We start from the raw sequence: 21,592 nt of genomic DNA on the forward strand, positions 1-21,592 counted from the left end.
TCGGCGAAGTGAGAGGGGGGAAAAACAACAAAAGAAAAAGACCAAAAACAAGGGGGCGACGGAGCTTGGAAGGAAAAGGGGGCTAAGGGCGGCTAAGAGAAAACCAGAGGGAGGAGCAAGGGAAAATTGGAACAAGGAAAAAAGGTTCTGCGTCTGGGGTTTAAAAAGGCTACGAGAGCTGGTGGTGGAGAGCAAAGGGATTGGAAAGTAGGGAGCTTGGTGAAAAACAGAGGGGGCCGAGAGAGGTTTGGGGAGCCAAAAAATGGAGAAAAAGAAGAAGCTACAACAGGAGCGGCTAGAGGAAAAAGCTAAGGGAAACAGGGGAAGCTTCGGCAAGAAAAATGGAAAAAACGAAGCCAAAAACAGAGGCAAGGGAAAAGAGTGGCAAGCTTCGTCTGAGAGAACGGAGCAAAAGGATAACGGAGGAAGCTCGGGGGAGTTTTTTGGAGTTCAAAAGGAGGAAAAAGGAAAGAAAAGAGGAGGCGGACTGGGATCAGAAAGGGAAAAGCTGTCGGGCAAGCAAGTGAAAAGGGGAAGGAAAAAACGAGAAACAGAGAAAGAAAATCTGAAAAAAGGGAGTGGCAGGAGGTCGGCTTAGAAAAATCTAAGAACTTGCAACCGCCGTCGCCGACCGCTTCCTCATCGCCGGCCGCCAATCGCCCCAACCTAAACCCTTCGGTGCTCAGCTCAATGAAGCCACCGCTGTTGGCTGCTGCCGACCATACCATCATCAGCCTCCTGGTCCAGCAGCAGCAGCAGATGGTTGCTGCCCACCAGACGTTTTCTAGCGCTCCGCCCGTTGCCCTTGCTGCTCATAATCACTCAACCTATATCGGAGGAGCCACCATGAGAGACCAATGTAAGTTTTCTTTTTCTTTTACATTTTAGTCTTCTTTCAAGTACGGGTTATGGAAGCTCTCAGAGCATGTCTACCGTGGGATTTTGTGATATTACAATTTTGAAGAAGGCCACTCAATCCAGTTTGTAGTGAAACTAGGTCAAAAATTCAGTATACTAAACCAGAACCGCAAAAACAGGTGAACAAACCGCATTCTGGTTAACGAACCGTAATTCAGTTTACCTAAGTCCAAATCAAGTGATTCCATAGCCATCCGAAAGCTAAGACACCAGGCTACATTTCTTAAGAAAACGTCAACAACCAAATCAGAAGTATATTCCCAACCAAAATAACCAATTACAGAAGCAATTATCAAGTTCGGGTAGAAACAGGGCAGTAGGGGTATTTGGGACTTTTCACAAGATACGTTGCTCCGATTGGCCTGAAATTTTGTAGACATCTCTAAAATATCATTCCCTACAACTTTCATGTTTTAACCCAAGGCTAATTCGCCCTCTAACTATGGTGAACAGTGCCAGGCAGAAAGGGGGTAATTGAAACCCTAACTTCCGAAATTTCCGTTCAATGCGGAAATTTTTCGTAAATAACTACAATTGACACACTAAGGCTTCATTCTAGATCATTTCCAATCATCAAACATGGCCACACAACAATAACCATATGAAAATAGAAAAATCATAAATAAATAGAAAATGTCATCAATCTCGACCAAAATCATGAAATAACACCTAATATCATCCCTTATGCTACCACAAGTCATTAATTAAACATCATTAGATGGAGGAGAGGGGTTTCTTCACTACTCACCTTAGTAACCAAAGAAAAGAGACCACTTAGCACCTTAAACTTCTAAACAACTTCACTAATCACCTCACAATCACTCACTTAAGGGGTTTTATGGAACAATTGCAAGATCAAATGGTTGTTTTGGTAGATTTGAGCAAGAGTAGAGCTAGGAATTTGGAGAGTTTTCCTTTATTTTTGGCTTAGAGAGGGCCGGCCAAGGAGAGGGAGAAAATGGTGAATTTTTGGTGAATTTTGATATTAATTTGGTAAAGGCATGAATAGTGGTCAAAATGGCAAGACTTAATCTTATGGTGACACTTGTCACCCCATTAAATGCATGAATATCCTTTTGTTCCCTCTCACTCTAATCCATATGGTATCCTCTAATTATCTCTTAACACCCAATAATTTAAACCCAGTATCCAAAACTTAACCTAGTTGGCCAAAGTTTTCCGAACTTTTCGCACTAGCGGGTCTCACGTCCGGTATACGCTCTTAATTTCTCAAAAACTAACCGATACTAGAAAAAATCATCTTAAAATTATATTTACTCGTAAAAATTATCGGGAAAATTTTCCTAATAAAAAAATGCAGATAACATGCCATTAAATATAGTAAAACCTAGAAAATGAGAAAAGTACGGGTTCTCACGCTCTCTCCCTCTTAAAAGAATTTTGCCCTCGAAATTTTCTCACCTTAATTCACGAACAGTTCAGGATATTCCTTTTTCATTTCTTCTTCGACCTCCCAGGTAGCCTCTTCTATCCATGATTTCTCCACTTTTCCCGAGAGAAAACAATTGCGACTAACTCCAGATCGTGGGTTGAATAGTTTTGTTCGTGGGGTTTCAATTTCGTAGAGGCAAAAGATATCACATTTTGATTTTGTGTCAACACACACCCCAAACCTTCTCTCGAAGCATCAGTGTAAACAGTAAAACTGTCCTTACCTTTAGGCAAGGTCAAAATAAGAGCCATGGTTAACCTTCGTTTTAATTCCTGAACACTATCCTCCCTTCTACCCAAACGCGGCAATCCTCACAAACCATACCAGTGCTCAAACGATGTTTCCCCATAGGAGTACTACTTTCAGGTCGTAGGGTAGATGAGCAGGTTTTGTATCTATTCCGTACATAAAATTGGGGTTGACCAATGAATGAGTAACACCGGGATCTACTAAGATTTTCGCAAATCGGTGGAATACCGAAATCGTACCTTCGTCAATTTCAGAAAAATCAGGGACCTGTTGTGGCTCCTGTGAATACACTCGAGCCGCTACCTTAGGTTTGGTCCCTTCCACCTTAGCCGGTTCGGAATTAGTTCTCGTCGATTGCTGACTCCCCTTTCCATCTCGTGATAGGACTGGACAAGTGGCGAGCTAATAGTTTGCACTTCCACAGCGCAAACATTTTCTCTCATTCTTCCAGCAATTGTCCTCCGAGTGGTTTGACTTTCCGCAATACCCGCAGGGTCCGCGTGCTGTAGAAGCCGAGCCTCCTCTCTGGCCTCTCCCTACTTGGCCGCCTCGTGACGGGCCCTCTCGTGACACTCCCGGCATCCTTTCTCCTCCCGTTCCCCGCCCGAACTTGGGAGGGGTACTCTCATCCCCCTGCCCCGAACTACTTCCAGGAAATTCTCACTTTTTCGCCTGGAAGTTTTTCACCTGTAACCTAGCATTCTTTACTTGTTGCGCTTTCTCCACTGCATCGCTGAAGGCGTTAATTTGGGCTACCGCGAGGTCCTTCTGGATTTCTACGTTCAGGCCCTGGACAAATCGTCGTATTTTTCGTTGCTCGGTCATGATGAGTTCGGGTGCAAATTTGGATAGGTGGGTGAATTGGCTCTCGTACTCCGTTATAGATTGGGCCCCCTGACAAAGCCGAATAAATTCATCTTCCTTTCGCTCCTGAACTAGAGGAGGGAAGAATTTAGCATTGAATTCCCGTATAAAATTCACCCAGGTCCTGGGCCTGGGCGTTTGTTCCCATTCCCATTTTTGCCGAATAATGTTCCACCAGGAACGGGCCGCCCCTTTGAGTTGAAAGACGGCGAAGGCCACCTGCCTCTCCTCCGTATAATGTAGGGTGGCAAAGATATCCACCATCTTTTCAAACCACCTTTCGGCCACGTCCGGATCAGGCCCCCCGATAAATTTTGGTGGGGCAAACTTCTTGAACCTCTCGAGAGCCCTATCCTCGCTCTCCACGTGATTACCGGGGTTTTCAAGGTTGGGGTTAGGGTTTTGACCCTGTTGGTGCACCACTTGGGCTAGTAAATTAGTCATTTGCTGCATGGCAGCCGCTATTTGGATGTTAGGATCAACCCTAGGTTCAGGGTTAGGTCCAGATGAGGTTTTCCCAGTGCCCTTTTCAGGCGTGGGTTGCCTACCCCCGCGTCCACGACCTCGACCACTACGAGTGCCTTCCATCAATCTAAGTCAATCTAAGGTCGAGGTGCAAAGATAATATTAAAGATAATTATAAGCATACGCAAATAACAAGAGGTACACACAGATCAAAAGCATATATACACACAACTGGACCGAACCAGTCACACAGTAGCAGTCAATTAGATACAAATGTGAGAGATCCATGAAAGTAGCGGGATCATCCGAAAGTACTATAGACAAACTAGGTCACGAGTACAAAATAACTCACGAAAAGCTTTTACCCCTCTAGGGCTCCGTCCATAATCTACGAGAATAACACCATCTATATCTTAATCAAAGTTGATCACGCTTAACCCCACACGAAATTCCATAGAATCGCCTTTTTAGTTCGCTCAATCCTTTCTAACCTAGGCTCTTATCTCATTCGTATCCGGGCGCAAGAATCCCATCGAGATAATTCACAACTCGAGCTGGCCGGTCCCAAGCGTAAATCATCCATATTATATATTCCTACCCGACATACATATCTATCTTCCTCAAGTTCCATGATAAAAAATTTTTTACACTTATAACATGCCCGGTTCATAACTTATGCTCAAAAGAGCACTGAACCCTTTAGACACCTTCACCAAAAGCAGGACCATAACACCACTTGGCCCCAAGCTCACTCCGCGTAGAGACCACGCGAAGCGGTTCTGATACCACCTATGCGGCTCCATTTTCCCCTAAGGTGAACCAAAGGGGTTAGCGGACTGCCTGCCCAACTCTCGCCAGGACTAACGATGCAGTCAAACATGATCCAAAACATTTCGGGAAAATAAAACGCGCTCACTCAAACCGAAATCGCAAGATAGCCAAACGCAAATCAAACCGTCTGTGAATAGTGGATGCCATGTCATATAACTCGAGAAAATATTTTCAAATCACATAGGACCCATAAACAGGGTTAAACAGTGTTATATACATATGTTTGTAATTTACAAAACAAAAGGGAGATAATTAGATCAAAATACTTTTAGGATTTTGCCCAAAAAGGAACTATTCAAAATACATTCATATAAACTCAACTTGGCAACCAACACTCATAGCCTTTTCAAAAGTATTCCACTTCCTGTAAGGAAAACAAATGGAATAGAGTGAGCTTATGCCCAGTGAGATACTATCACTCAAGCAACAGGGGTCAGATAAGCATATAGTCGATCATTTCAATTCCTCTAGTAAGAAGTAAACCAAGAACACACATCAATATAATTGGTAAAAGGATACGGACGGCTCTCAAGAGTCCCTTTCCTCGCTTACATTCTTGATCGGACCTCATTGACCCTCCGTCAATGTTGAAGAGTAACCAACCGTAGGTTTCACTTTACTTCCATTCCGTCCACCCAACATACTCCTACCGGGCCCGAACTCCAAATAGTAGAAAATTTGGTAATACTCGAGTATACCGGAATCAAGAGTCTCACTACTACAAGATTCCATATAACAGTCCCCATGGCTCGTCGACTTTCACGACCAAGCCCTCGCTGGCTCGATTCAATCGACTACCAATGGGGTTGAGCTCAGTAGTAACAGTAAAAGCCGTTGGATCCTCGTCCAAACGACAACAAATCCAGTTTTCCATGTACATTTAAAGTACCACAGTGAAACAGTAGACAGTCGTAGATAATACAAAAAAGGGGTGAGGGCGATCAAGTACACCCTCACTTTAATCAGTTTTAACAGTGCAAATAAGCCTTTAAGGCATCAAGTTCAATATAATAAAGTCACATTGTAAACAAACAAGTGAGTAGTACACTCACCGAGCTAGCAAGTGATATTTCATAAACTTCCGCCCAAAGAGCGTCTTTAATCATCGTCACGCCCTAAAATATTCCAATGAGCACAATAAGACTCGATTACAAGTCATAACCCAATTCCACATACTAGCAAAAATAAGGTTCCATAAGAACGTATAAGTACTATATTAAACTCGGGAAAATCCGGAAATGAAAGTCAAGCCTTAAAACCTAAAAACAGTTTTGATGCTCTTTAGCGTTTTGGGTACAACCGGCACTACGGTTGTCGGATGGATGTGTACTATATACCGTTTCGAAGCTAAAATAAAGAGCTACAATGTTGAAGAAGGCCACTCAATCCAGTTTGTAGTGAAACTATGTCAAAAATTCAGTATACTAAACCAGAACCGCAAAAACAGGTGAACAAACAGTATTCTGGTTAACGAACCGTAATTCCGTCTACCTAAGTCCAAATCAAGTGATTCCAAAGCCATCCGAAAGCTAAGACACCAGGCTACATTTCTTAAGAGACGTCAACAACCAAATCAGAAGTATTCCCAACCAAAATAACCAATTACAGAAGCAATTATCAAGTTCGGGTAGAAACAGGGTAGAAGGGGTATTTCAGTCTTTTCACAAGCTACGTTGCTCCGATTGGCCTGAAATTTTGTAAGCATCTCTAAAATGTCATTCCCTACAACTTTCATGTTTTAGCCTAAGGCTAATTCGCCCTCTAACTATGATGAACTGTGCCAGACAGAAAGGGGGTAATTGAAACCCTAACTTCCTAAATTTCCGTTCAATGCGGAAATTTTCCGCAAATAACTACAATTGACACACTAAAGCTTCATTCTAGATCATTTCCAATCATCAAACATGGCCACACAACAATAACCATATGAAAATAGAAAAATCATAAATAAATAGAAAATGTCATCAATCTCAACCAAAATCATGAAATAACACCTAATATCATCCTTTAGGCTACCACAAGTCATTAATTAAATATCATTAGATGGAGGAGAGGGGTTTATTCACTACTCACCTTAGTAACCAAAGAAAAGAGACCACTTAGCACCTTAAGCTTCCAAACAACTTCACTAATCACCTCACAATCACTCACTTAAGGGTTTTATGGAACAATTGCAAGATCAAATGGTTGTTTTGGTAGATTTGAGCAAGAGTAGAGTTAGGAATTTGGAGAGTTTTCCTTTCTTTTTGGCTTAGAGAGGGCCAGCCAAGGAGAGGGAGAAAATGGTAAATTTTTGGTGAATATTGATATTAATTTGGTAAAGGCATGAATAGTGGTCAAAATGGCAAGACTTAATCTTATGGTGACACTTGTCACTCCATTAAATGCATGAATATCCTTTTGTTCCCTCTCACTCTAATCCATATGGTATCCTCTAATTATCTCTTAACACCCGATAATTTAAACCCAGTATCCAAAACTTAACCTAGTTGACCGAATTTTTTCGAACTTTCAGCGCTAACGGGTCCCACGTCCGGTATACGCTCTCAATTTCTCAAAAACTAACCGATACTAGAAAAAATCATTTAAAAACTATATTTACTCGTAAAAATTATCGAAAAAATTTTCCTAATAAAAAAATGCAGATAACATGCCATTAAATACAGTAAAACCTAGAAAATGAGAAAAGTACGGGTTCTCACAGTGGGTTGAAACGGAAGCGGAGATCGGAGCCGAGGCAGTCCGATACTTTGAGCAGTTGTTTACTGCTCAGCATACAGTGGACTCCTCTGATTTGCTACACCTTATCCCAAAAATATTGACGGATGCTGAGAACGAGTTGCTGGAGCAGGTACCTTTTGCGAAGGAGGTTCGGACTGCGGTGTTTTGCAATGGATGGGGAGAGTGCACCGAGGCTGGATGGATATACGGGTAGATTTTTTACAGCCTCTTGGGCAGTTATCGGGGAGGATGTGGTCAGAGCAGTGAGGAGTTTCTTCTGTGGGGCTGAGCTGTCTCGTGCAATTACGGCGACCTCCATTGTGCTCATCCCTAAGCTTACGCATCCCCAGGACTTCTCGCAGTTCCGAACAATTAGCTTGTGTAACTTCGTTAACAAGTTATTGTCGTGAATTATGGCGGATCGATTGGCCCAAATACTCCCTAAGGTCATTTCCCCGCAGCAGAGTGGTTTTGTTAGGGGACGGCTTATATCGGATAACTTCTTGCTTGCGCAGGAATTGCTATCTAGTATGGGTCGCTTATCAAGGAATGCTGATGTTGCGCTGAAGTTGGATATGTCGAAGGCTTACGATCGTGTCTCCTTGGTATTCTTAACTATGGTCTTGAGAAAGTTTGGCTTTGGCAAGCAATGGATAGACTGGATTTGGAGATTGGTGTCAAATGTCTGGTTCTCCGTTTTGATCAACAGAGCGAGTGTGGGTTTCTTTAAGTCCACACGTGAGATTCGCCAGGGGGACCCATTATCCCCCGGATTATTTATTATTGGTGCAGAGGTGCTATCTCGCTCTCTGAATAATTTATTGGAGCATCAGGCGTTTAAGAGCTTCTCAATTCCGCGAGGTTGCCCTCAGATCACTCATCTTAGCTTTGCGGATGATGTCCTGATTTTCTCTAGTGCCCGTTCTACGACGTTGAGACGTGTCATGCAGACGATTAGGGGTTATGAAGCTGTGTCGGGTTAGGAGATTAATACGCACAAGTGTGGTTTCTTGGTTCATGGAAATTTGCGTAGTCAATGTGTGGCGAGGATTCGACGGGTAACGGGGTTTGGTCTTAAGTCTTTTCCAGTGCAATACCTGGGATGTCCTCTTTTTGTGGGGCGACGGAAGAATGTATTTTTCATGGAGCTGGTGCAATCAATCACTAATAAAATTTCATCGTGGAGAAATAGATTTCTGTCTAATGGTGGCCGGCTTACACTCATTAAGCATGTTCTTTCAGTGATCCCGGTTCATTTGCTGCAGGCTTCATGTCCCCCGAAAGGAGTCCTTGTTATGGTCGAACGTGCCATGGCAAATTTCCTTTGGGGGGAGCGGGAGGGTGGCCTCCGGCACCACTGGATTAGGTGGGAAGAGTTGTGTACTGGCTTGACTCAGGGAGGGATAGGTATTCGTTCGTTGTTGGAGGTCCAATTAGCATTCTCGCTCAAATTATGGTGGCAGTTCCGCACAAGTGATTGTTTATGGTCGACATTTATGCGGGCAAAGTACTGTCGCCAGAGTCATCCATGGATGGTGGCAGAGCGGCATGGGAGTTCATATGTGTGGCGTCGCATTCTTCAAATACGTGAGCGGGCATAGCAAAATCTGTGGTGGCTGGTCCGCTCTGGTTAGTGTAACTTCTGGTTTGACAATTGGTTGGGATCCGGTCCTCTGTGCCAGCGGCTACAGAGTGTTTCGGACCATTTAGTAGCCGACTTTGTAGTGAATGGATGCTGGAATCTGCATTTACTGCGACATTGGGTCCCGGAGGACATAGTTTCAGAGATCGTAACCAAGACGGCCCCCACGGGGTCCGGGGATGATTGTGCGGTGTGGGCACTGACGGAGTCCGAAGATTTCTCGATAGCTTCCACCTATGCGCTACTCAGTCGGCAACCACCTTCCTCATTCATGTATGATAGGGTATGGCATCCATTGACGCCAACGAAGATATCTTTTTTCATGGTGCGAGTGCTACGGGATCAGTTGCCGTTGGCATCTTCGATGGAGAGGTTGCATGTGCATGACCCGTCTAAGTGTTTTTGTTGTTCGGCCTCGTAGTCTGAGTTGTTGGACCATATTTCGTGGAAGGAGAATTAGCTCAGTTCCTATGGTCATTCTTTGGGAGTGGCGCGGGTGTGATATATAGAGGTGTAGGGGGTGCGATCGCGCCTGGCTAGCTGGTGGGGCCATCCAAAACGGAGTTCTCGTCTGGATTTGTTATACATAGTGCTGCCTAGTATAATCTGCTAGCATATCTGGCTAGCACGAAATCTTGCAACCTTTGAAGGACAGCGCCTGTGCAATCAGACCGTCGGGGATCGTATCCTGCCAGATGTGGTGGGGCTTTTTGGCGGGAGGTTTGCGGGAGAGACTATTGGGTTTCGCTCCTGGGTGGCATTCTATTCCAGTATTTCTGACTGGAGGCCTCGGTATTCCCACAGCCTTGTCCGCTAGGAGTTTCCGGATCAGGGCGAGCTCAAATTAAATACGGATGGCTGTTCGCTAGGCAATCCGGGTACTAGTGGTGGGGGTGGGGTGCTAAGGGACTCGACCGGTGCGATGCTGTTTGGTTTTTCCATCCCGCTTGGCGAGTTGACAGGTACCCAAGCGGAGAGCAAGGCTTTGGTATTTGGTGTGAAGCAATGTCTCCTTAGGGGGTTCTCGAGGATTCAGGTGGAGGTGGATTCTCTTGTGTTAGTCAACATACTTCTGCATAAGACAAGGTGTCCGTGGATAATTCGGTCAGAGATTGATGCACTAATGGCTATCCAGGGCTTAGAGTGGACAGTGGGCCATTGTTATCGTGAGGCGAATCAAGTGGTGGATGCTTTAGCCAGGGTGGGGGCACAGGCAGAGGGTATTGTCTTCTATGCTTCGCAATTAGATTTACCAAGGGTGGCAATGGGGGCCTTGAGTTTAGATAGGTTGCAAACGCCCGTTATTCGTAGTAGAATTGCCCGTAATTAAAATTAAAAAAATAATAAATAAAAAATAATGTTCATTTTGTTTAAAAAAAAAAAAAAGGGTTGGACCCATGGCTGGCCTCTTGGCCAACCATGTCTGATCATGGTCGCCAGACTCTCTGGCGACCCAAGTCTTCAATTGGTTGGCCGACAACGGCCAACTATAATCTTGCTTCAAATTTTTTTTTCTTTTGGTCTTGGGTTGGCCGAAAAGGCCAACCTTTGGGATTCTTCTTCTGCCGCTAGAGATGGTGGCCCCCTTTTTTTTTTTGTGGCGTTGCAGAAAAAACAGAGCAGTGGCGACTGCCGCTGCTCTTCTCCTTTTTTTTTTTTTTTTCCTTTCGACAGATTTGGGGCAACACATTCATCTAACATCCTATTTTTACTAAATCAAATATGAATCCTCCTAAATCTCATATACAAGCATATATCTCTATATGTAACATAATACATATCTGTAAAATCTTTAGGATAATTAATCCGACTAATAGAACTTAAAAGAGAAGTTTCACATGAATTTAGGACTTACGAGTTTAGGGGTCTAGTCGTCTGATTGATTGATGGCGACGCCTGTTTCTCCTTCTCTACTCTCTAACGGCTCTTGCTCTAAGGGGAGGCAGACAAGGAAAGGTAGGGAATAGGTTTTTTTTTTCTTTGTTGTTTTGATAAGTATGCTAAACCCTAACAACCACCCACTAGTAGGTAGTTTAGATAGGAATTTTAACTATAGTGAACTTTTACCCTATTTTATCTCATCTTACCCATTAATTAACCATTTAACCTAACCTGCAATTATTTTTGCTTTTACCCATAATAAATTACCATTTAATTAAATTGGACAAGATAAAATGAGTCCAAAAATCGTGGGTTTTACATTTTACCCCCCTTACAAAAAGTTTCGTCCTCGAAACTTATGTACCTTGATAAAAAGATAGGGATGTCTATTCCGCACGTCTTATTCTACCTCCCACGTTACCTCTCACGGTGTATGAGTCGTCCATTGCACCTTCACGTAGAGTATAATCCTTCTCTTTAGAACTTGATCCTTCTGATCCACGACTCTCAAAGGAACTTTCTCTACTGACAAGTTCTTCCTCACCTCAATGGGTTGATTTTCCAAAATATGGGTCAGGTCTAATACATACATTCTCAGTTGGAAGACATTAAAAACATCATGTATCCTTCGACAAGCAGGTGGAAGAGTCAGTTGATACGTTAGGGGTGCAATTATATCCAGTATTTCGTAAGGTCCAACATACCTTGAACTTAACTTATCACTTCTTCCAAACCTCATTACTCCCTTGGTGGGGGATATTTTCAAACATATATATTTTTTCTTGATTGCAACTCTAAAGGTCTTCTCTTTAAATCCGCCCAACTTTTGTTTCGGTCTTAAACTACTTTTAGTCTTTCTCGAATAACCTTAATTCTCTCCAAGGTTCTTTCCGCCAAATCAGGGTTAGTGATTAGTTTCTCACCTACTTCATCCCAATATAAGAGTGATCCACACCTTCGCCCATACAACGCTTCAAATGGTGTCATACCTATCCCGCTATGATAGCTATTATTGTACAAAAACTCTATTAGTTTCACCAACCTATCCCAACTATCCGAGAAATCTAGAACACAGGTTCTTAGCATGTCCTCCAATGTCTGTACGATCTTTTCTGACCATCCATTCATTTAGGGGTGGAAGGCGGTATTTAGTCTTAGGTATCAATCCCTACAATTTCTTGGTAGGTCGACCAAAATTTGGATGTGAATTTAAGATCTTAATCTGACACTACTTTCACAATTCATTATTAGACTAGATATCACATTCTCTCCCCTTTTTAAAGGTTTCGTCCTCGAAACCTAAAAGACCTAAACATCAAAATAAGTTAACCAAATTTCCGATGTTCTTGCAATACATCTTGGGAATTATTCTTACAATGTCTAAATCGGATTCCCTAATTTAATTCCATCAAGCTTCTGCTGCGCACTCTTATTTTTCTCAATGCCTTCCATCGTCATATTTATATAGCTCAGATGAACATAATATCTCTCACAAATCCGTCGTTCTAAATATTGGCTTATCATGCTCTATAACTATCAACCTATAGAAAAGATACCAGAGACTCTAACAGTATCATTTCTTCTTTTGTCACACATTTTATCACAACTTACTTATCCACTATCACAAAATAATCCTTATCTCGATATATGGGTTCCTACCCACTGTATTTGTAATTGGTGATGGAAATCCCTTATTTCCCTCAAATTTCATATCTATCTCATTTCAAATTCCAAAGAGATCAATAATACCTCAAATAGCATCACTCCTATTTTCAGATCTTATAACCTAAAAATGTCATGGGAATTTTATTTCCTTTGGTCATTTTTTTTCCTAACTCAATTCAATTTTTGAAAATATTAATATCTCAAATATCATTTCACAAACTTCTTGATGATACAAAAATATATAAAATTTTATACAAAAATTATCACCAAATTCCCATATAGGAAATTAATAACTTTATCATAACCATGGTAAAGTATTATTTATGCATAGAATTTCAAACTCACACAAGTTTAGAAAACTGAAAGTGTTTTGAAATACATAAGTCAACTAACTATATCTCTTTCAGCATTAGAATTTAGAGTACAAAGAGAATGTATCAAGAATTATTGTTAAAATTTTTTTTTATACAATAAGAATTTTTTTTTTTACAGAATACATTTAGCTAAAGCTCTTTTTGAGATTGGATGAGTATAAAAAAACAAGAACATTTTGCACAAGACTGTAGGATATAATTATTCAATGTATTAATTCTTTTTTTTTACAGATATATACATACATATTTAGAAACTATATTTACCAAGTAACTGTAAGGTAAAGGTACATATTTAAAAATTCTGGTTAAAAACTATTCGTGCAAATAAAATTTTGGTTTCACCGTTTATTCATTTTTTTAGGTAAAAAGTATGTGAAAGTATATATTGTAAGAAATTTATAAAATATTTATTGCCAGATCATGATGTAATAATACCAAAACTAATAATATCAGCTAGTTTAATAAATGTCTCGAGCATTAGATCTAATTATTGTAAATCTCAAAATACAACAAAATTCCAAGATCCAACGTGTATTGCTTGCGTTCGATGACATCATATTGTTGATCATTCATACTTTCGTGGTGCACTCTAATTTTCTCAATATTTTCAGTTTTCTCTATACTAGACTTCAACTAGACATAAGATTATCCATAGATCTGACATCCTAAAAGATAAACTTGAAATGTACTATAAAGATCAAAACTTACAAGAGAACACCCTAAATACCCTTTTTTTATTATTTTTTTTTGGTAAGCGTCAATCATATCTGGCAGATGGGCTTGGTTACCTTTTCAACTTAACATATACATATAGTCACCACTTACTTACTAAAAGTAATCATCATCTCAATACCTGAGTTCATTCTAGTAAATTCGTAATCTAAAATTCTAATACCATTAAATGTTATGGAGTCACTTATTTTCTTTTAATCCCTTATCCATTTCATTCCAATTCTCAAAATCACAAATATCTTCAGTATCTTTATACCTACCTCCAACAATCACCACTTGAACTATAATACCACAAAATATCATAGGAATCCCTTGATCTGTTTGGCATCTCCTTTCCATTTCCAAAATCATTAATATCCAAACATCATTTCTCACACTTCCAGATCATAAAACCTAAGCTCTGATATAACTAAAAAATCACAGCAATCTCTTATTTCTTTTGATCTATTTTTTTTTCATCTCCTTTTAATTTCCAATAGACAATACTTCAAATACACATAATATTTCCTACACATCCGACATCTTAAACGTAGAGTGTACTAGCAAAATTACATCCAATAAAAGGACATCATAAACACCAATTGTACCATTTCAACTATTCACACATGCAAATTTTCAAGTCTATTTATTTAGCCATAATCAATCATTTCCTAGGGTATATTTCCTCTAAAGAGTAAATCCTACCTCAAGCTCTGTTATCACTAAATATTATGAAAATCTCTTATTTCACAATCTTCTATCCAACCTCATTCCTGTGACGCCTCGTAAGAAGGAGGGTTTCATTTTACATATATTTTGTCGGACGAGCGGAGGAGAGCAACGTTTGAACTTGGAAAAGAAGGAAAATTTTGAAAAAACGAAGAAGGACCGAATCCGGCCGGATTGCTAGCCGGATTGTGGTGCAGTTTTAAAAAAAAAATGGTCGAAGGCTCTGCCTTGTATCCGGCCAGGAATCCGGCCAGGAATCCGGCCGGAAATCCGGCTAGATTCCGGGCGGATTGTGACGTGTCACAGCCGGTCAGAGGCTTTGACCGGCTGTTTCTTTCATTCTTATCTCACTTTTGCACCTAAAATATCTCATTTTCCTTCCCTGGTTCAGCCGAGCTTCATAAGAGAGAAAACTCTTTAATTTTCTAGTTTTGATTTCTACCAAAATCTTGTGATTTCACCGATGGTTTTGGACAATATTTCACACAAGGGTTCACTATGGTGGTTTAGAGCTTTTGATGGATTGATTTTGGAAGGGAAGTGCTAAGTGGATAGCTTTCTTGAATTTGAGGTAAGTTGGATAAACAAGTTTTCTTTTGTTCCAAATTTGGTTAATTAATGGTTTGTAGTGGTCATGTATGTTATTTTGTGGAGTATTTCATGGGTTGAAAGAGTTTATGGTGAATTTCTGATTTATTGGGTATTTTTCCGATTTTATTTGATAAGCATGAATTGGTCTTGAATTGATGGAATGTTGTGGTGTTAATTGAAGCTTGGATACGTTAATTGCGATTGGTTACGGAAAATTTCCGCTTGTAGTATGAATTCCGGTTTCTAGGGTTTCAATTTGGGATTTTTTCCAAGGTTGGTTTATAAGCTTCCAATTGGCTTTAATTGAAGGATATAGTGGCTTTAATTGGATATGTTTATCGATTCCGAACTATATGTGCAACTGTGGTTAATTGCTATATGATTGGGTATTTGTTTGTAGGATGGAAAATAAGAAAATTAAGGGGAAATGCTGTCTCGTTTTTGGAGAGTATTTGATTGTTTTGAATTTGAGTGATCTTGATTAATTTTATGGAAATTTTTGTGAATTGGAAGTTGGGCTGTTAAGAGTCCATGTTAGTGACGTTTCTAAACTTTGTTTAAGTTAATTCATTCTTGTTTTGGCCTGTACATGATTGGTATAGGCTAGTCTCAGGTTGAGTAGGGATTTCTAGCCCTTAATTGTGATTAGTGATGGTCATATGCAAAGGTCGGTTCAAGAAGAGTAATTTCAGTTTTTTTTCCCTGTTTCCAGACTGAATTTGGACTGTCATTTTCTCTGTGCTTTAGACCGAACCAGCTTTTGCTCAAAACATGAAAGTTGTACGTATATGAGTTAGCTATCTACCTGCAAAATTTCAGATTGATCGGAGTACTGTAACTTGTGAATTGACCGAAATACCCCTGACTGTTCATAGACCCTGTTTTGTGGACAGTTTTCTGTCCTCTCCTAGATTTCGATATTTGACCCTGAAATTGTACGTTTTGACTTTGGAAGTCTTCATAAGAAATGTTGGTATATGTCTTAACTTCGTAACGCCATAAGATTTGTCTCAACCGGATAAGTGTAGCTTCCATTATGATTAAAATGCCAAAAGGTGGCAGGAACTTGTTAAGTTTAGAATTCCTTTTATTTGACATGCTATTTGTAATTTAGGACTTCGACTTGTGCAAGGCAATGAGGTACTATGGATGGTTCCTGAGCTGTGATTTGGTGAGTGTACTACTCACTTGAATGTTTACAATGTGGCTTTGCTATATGTGATTGTGATGCCTTGAAGGCTTATTTGGTCATTGGAATTGATTAAGGTGAGGGTGTACTTGACCGCCCTCACCCCTTTTGATACTGTTCATGACTATTTACCGTTTCACTGTAATACTGAACTTGATATATGAGTTATTGAATTTCATTCCGTGGAAACCTGATTTGGTGTCGTTTGGACGAATATCCAACGGCCTTACTGTATTACTGAGCTCAACCCCGTTGGTAGTCAATTGAATCGAGCCGGCGAGGGCTTGGTCGTGAAAATTGACATGCCACGGGGACTGTACTGGGGAATCTTGTAGTAATGAGACTCTTGATTCCGGTAAACTCGAGTATTACCAAAAGCTACTGATTGGAGTGCGGGCCCGGTTGGGGTATGTTGGGTGGAAGGAATGGAAGTGAAGTGAGGTCTACGGTTGGTACTTTTAAACATTGACGGAGGGTCAATGAGGTTGGATCAAGAATGCAAGCGTGGAAATGGGCTCTTGAGAGCCGTCCGTATCCTTTTACTGATTTGTTTTATTCCTTAATTGTGTACTTGAAATGAAAGGTTATGCTATATGCTCTTCGTTGCTTATGTGGTAGTAACTCATTGAGCTTTAGCTCACTCCGTTCCATTTGTTTTCCTTACAGGAAAATGACTATTTTGGGAAAGGTTGTGCTAGTTGATTGTCAAGTTGAGCTCATGTAAATGTATATTTTGAATAGCTCCTTGAGGGTGAAAACCCTAAGTGTTTTGTTTCAACCAATGGTTGGTTTGTAATTGGTTAATTGCACATGTATGAACTTGTTGGATTTTGGTATGCCGCTTTGGCTTGTAAATGTTAAATTTTGATGTATATATTTGAATCTTATATTGTAATTTATTGGAGAACTGTAGTGATTGACCGAGTTCTGGCGAGAGTTGGGCAGGCGGCCCGCCGAACCCTCTGGTTCGCCTTAGGGGAAAGTGGGGTCGTTACAATTCCCATTTCCTAAAATCACTAATATTACAAATATCATTCAACATACATCTATATCACATAACTTAGACTTTGATAACATTAAAAATCAGATGAATCTCTTATTTCCTTTAATCCTTTTTTTCTTTTAATCTCATTTCAATTCTCAAAAACCCTAATACCTCAAAAACCATTTCACATACTTTCGGACCATATAACCTAAGCTCTGATACCACTAAAAAATGTCACGCTCCGAGCCTGCACGTGCCCGTCACATGACATCCGCCGTACTCTCAAGTCTCACTCAAGAATACAAGGCTACATTAACTAATTTAACCTTAACAGTACTAAATAATTCCACTAAATAAAGTGCGGTACGAATTACATATAAGAGAAAGTCTACGAATATTCAAAACATTCGTACATTTATTCTCCAATTGAAACAGCGGAAACAAAAGTAAACAAGACTAACAACTAGAAGTAGCTAGTCTGCCAACTTCTATTCATTTAAAACTAATAAAAGTCATCTTCAGGGTCTTCTACGTAAACCAATTCATACTCTTCAGAATCTGCAAAAATGGTAAGGAGTGGGTTGAGCGACACATCACTCAGTAGGTAATATTTACCCCTCTGTTGGACCATGTACTCGTAACTTTATAGATACATACATATATAAGTACAACTCAAATCGTTTGCATATCCTTCACATTCATAATTTTGAAAGTAACGTTATTTGTAAAGCAATCAGTAGTAAAGAATGACAAGCAATTTAAAAGCATCTTATTTATAGTTGTACATGAGAAATCGTAAAGTCATAAATCATTTCGTCTCAAGTCGCAAATCTCTTTATATCCATTCGTAAATCAACTCATATCAGTTCATAAGTCTCATTTTGAATCAGTTCATAAATCATTCCATCAGATCAGCTCATAACAAGTACATGCAATGACCGGCTACTGAGTATTCACCCTAGAGATTAGACCCCTTCTAGGTGGGCGACCAATAGATTTCATGACTATCGATTGATTTCATTTCATTCTTGGGTGAATCGGCCGGACTTTATACCAGGCTACCACAGCCTTGCCAATCGACCGGACTTTATACCAAGCTACCATGGCTTTGTCAATCGGCCGGACTCTATACCAGGCTACCATGACCTTACCAATCGACCGGACTTTATACCAGGCTACCATGGCGATTAGGCAGGACTATAGCCCCTACCGTCTATTCCATGACTGCTCTGAGCTTTATTTGTCAAAATTCATTTCGTATTTCATATACATAACTCTTGGCTTTCATAAAAGATTCATCTCATTTTATATATAAGAACATATCAAAACATTTCAAATAAGTCACATGGTCCATTTTTGTATAGTAAAATATAGATTTCATAAATATCCAAGTAAAGCATTTAATCAAACACATTTCGAGTCAACACAGCCGAATAGGATTGAAAACAAGAATTTCATTTACACATTTGAAATCTCAGAAGGGTAAGTACCACCTACCTCTGTTTGGCTGCTCGAGTGGAACTATCTTAGGTCCTTGTATTGCACCTATCAAATGCATAGGTTCCCTAATTAGTTACTACTTCCTATAAATGCATAAATACACAACCCCTAAGTAAGTACAAGATTCATATCTAGACCATTATATGGACCCTAATAGCATTCCCCTCAAATTGGACGATTTCTTTTTTTGGAAAGTTTCCTAATTTGGAAAGTTTCTATTTTTAGAAAGTTTCTTAATTTGGAAAGTGTTCATTTGTGAAGTTTCCTAATTTAAAAGGAAATAATTTATCCACAATCCCATTTACTATTTTGAGTATTGTCTTACTATACATATTTATAATTTATAATTATTCATTATTATTATTATTATCGTTCTTGTCGCTGCTTTATTTTATTACCACTTATATATCTATTTGTTAATTAGTTACTATTCCCTTTCACTTTATTTCCACTTTTAAACGTGTGTAAGTATTATTATTATTTATGTATACATGTACATATATATATATATATATATATATATATATATATATATATATATATATATTGGCCTGTTACAATTAGTATTGTCTTAGTTTATTTCACTCGTATTTATACTTTTATCTTCGTTTATATCATTAATTTATTTCTTCCACGTCTATATTGTTATTATCCTTACTAATATTGCTTGTTAACTATTAGTATTATTATTATTATTATTATTATTATTATTTTAAACATTTCGTTTAACAATTTAGAACTTATCTTACCTTGTCTAATTTGGCTTAATACGGCTAAATTATAGTATTTTAGATTTCCATTTAAGTATCTTATACGTAATTAACTAAGAATAATTTTACATGACTAACCTTTCAATTCTAACAATTATTTTAAATTGGGTCCTGAATTTTAATACCCACGATAACCTATAAAAATGGACTAGTTATATTCGAAAAATTTATTTATTAAACATTTACTAAATTTTATATTATAGTTTAGTCCATATCTAATTTGCCATATTAATTAGAAAGTGGGTTGGACACATGGCTGGCCTCTGATCATGGTCGCCAGAGAGTCTGGTGACCCAAGTCTTCAATTGGTTGGCCGACAACGGCCAACTATAATCTTGCTCCAAAATTTTTTTTTCTTTTGGTCTTGGGTTGGCTGAAAAGGCCAACCTTTGGGATTCTTCTTCTGCCGCCAGAGATGGCGGCCCCCGTTTTTTTTTTTGTGGCGTTGCAGCCAAAACACAGCGGTGGCGACTACCGCTGCTCTTCTCCTTTTTTTTTTTTTTTCCTTTCGACAGATTTGGGGCAACACATTCATCTAACATCCTATTTTTACTAAATCAAATGAATCCTCCTAAATCTCATATACAAGCATATATCTCTATATAGAACATAATACATATATGTAAAATCTTTAGGATAATTAATCCGACTAATAGAACTTAAAAGAGAAGTTTCACATGAATTTAGGACTTACGAGTTTAGGGGTCTAGTCGTCTGATTGATTGATGGCGACGCCTGTTTCTTCTTCTCTACTCTCTGACGGCTCTTGCTCTAAGGGGAGGCAGACAATGAAAGGTAGGGAATAGGTTATTTTTTTTCTTTGTTGTTTTGATAAGTATGTTAAACCCTAACAACCACCCACTAGTAGGTAGTTTAGATAGGAATTTTAACTATAGTGAACTTTCACCCTATTTTATCTCATCTTACCCCTTACTTAACCATTTAACCTAACCTGCAATTATTTTTGCTTTTACCCATAATAAATTACCATTTAATTAAATTGGGCAAGATAAAATGAGCCCAAAAATCGTGGATTTTACACAATCTCAACAGCTTAATTAGATACAGTTCAAGATCAAACGGAGAAGAGACTGCCAGCACAGAAAATGCTAAATTTGCATTTGCACCATTTAAGAGAGACATGCAACTTCACCAGCTTCCACGTAAGCCAACAAAGCCAATCTACCAATACAACCCAACTCAATCTGTAGAACAGCAATATGTTAAGGTGAAATTCCATATTTAACCACCTAGTCATGGTGGCCAAATGGGAACCATGACTTCTATTCATAAGCCAACTCTCCTTTTTATCCCTTTTAGGTTTCATAGGAGACGAAATACATATCAATGATTTACTATTAATTTTTTTTCCTTCTCTTTCCTCAATAGTGTCTTATGGTGATATTGCTCATTACAACTACTGATGGCCTTTGCAAGACTGTCTCACAAGTCGCATATCCCTTTACATATCTAAAGACTTTCGTCCTACAAACTACTTAAAGCTCTCTTACCCGGGCACGTTGTATGCTACGTCCTTGGAATTCCAATGTGCTCCCATTATACCTTTTGTTTGTAAAGCTAAAGGAAAACAATCCGTGCGAGTTAGCTCCATCGAGGGATGAGGTTGCATAAATCCCTTGGCTGGGGCCAATTTGTGGGGAATTGATACTAATGCCTTCTATTATGGTAGCATCAGCAACAAAAACAGTTCCAGATTGAAAGGCATTTCCTGGCCTGTCGGGTATTCCTGCAACCGCTGCAACAGTCGCATTTGGTCCAGCAGTGAACTCTTGAATGAACACGGTCATCATTGTTTTCCTTTGGAAGGCAATGACGTTCATGAAGATGAGCTTCTGAACAGACAAATCTTGAGAGTAAAAGCACTCTACATATTTGGATTGATGTTAGAATAAAACATTTGGCCAGTGGCTAAAGATGTTGTTGAAAATGTATATGGAAAGTAGCAGTAGGTGCAAGGTGAAAGCAAGTTGCTAAGTGACTATAAATAGCAATTCCAGATTCCTCAACAACTGGATAAATTGTAGATGAGAAAA

General features: G+C 39.4%; 1 protein-coding gene across 1 annotated transcript; it reads right to left on the minus strand.

Moving 5' to 3' along the window:
• Positions 1-20,668: 20,668 nt before the first annotated feature.
• Positions 20,669-21,346, minus strand: LOC113689380 (dirigent protein 11-like). Its single transcript, XM_027207160.1, has 2 exons — positions 21,050-21,346; positions 20,669-20,743 (listed from the first exon to the last, which is right to left on the minus strand). Exons 1-2 carry the CDS (start codon positions 21,344-21,346, stop codon positions 20,669-20,671), a joined length of 372 nt encoding a protein of 123 aa, XP_027062961.1.
• Positions 21,347-21,592: the final 246 nt, after the last annotated feature.

The sequence above is a fragment of the Coffea arabica genome, chromosome 5c (genome assembly GCF_036785885.1).
Source record: "Coffea arabica cultivar ET-39 chromosome 5c, Coffea Arabica ET-39 HiFi, whole genome shotgun sequence".
Classification (NCBI taxonomy): Eukaryota; Viridiplantae; Streptophyta; class Magnoliopsida; order Gentianales; family Rubiaceae; genus Coffea; species Coffea arabica.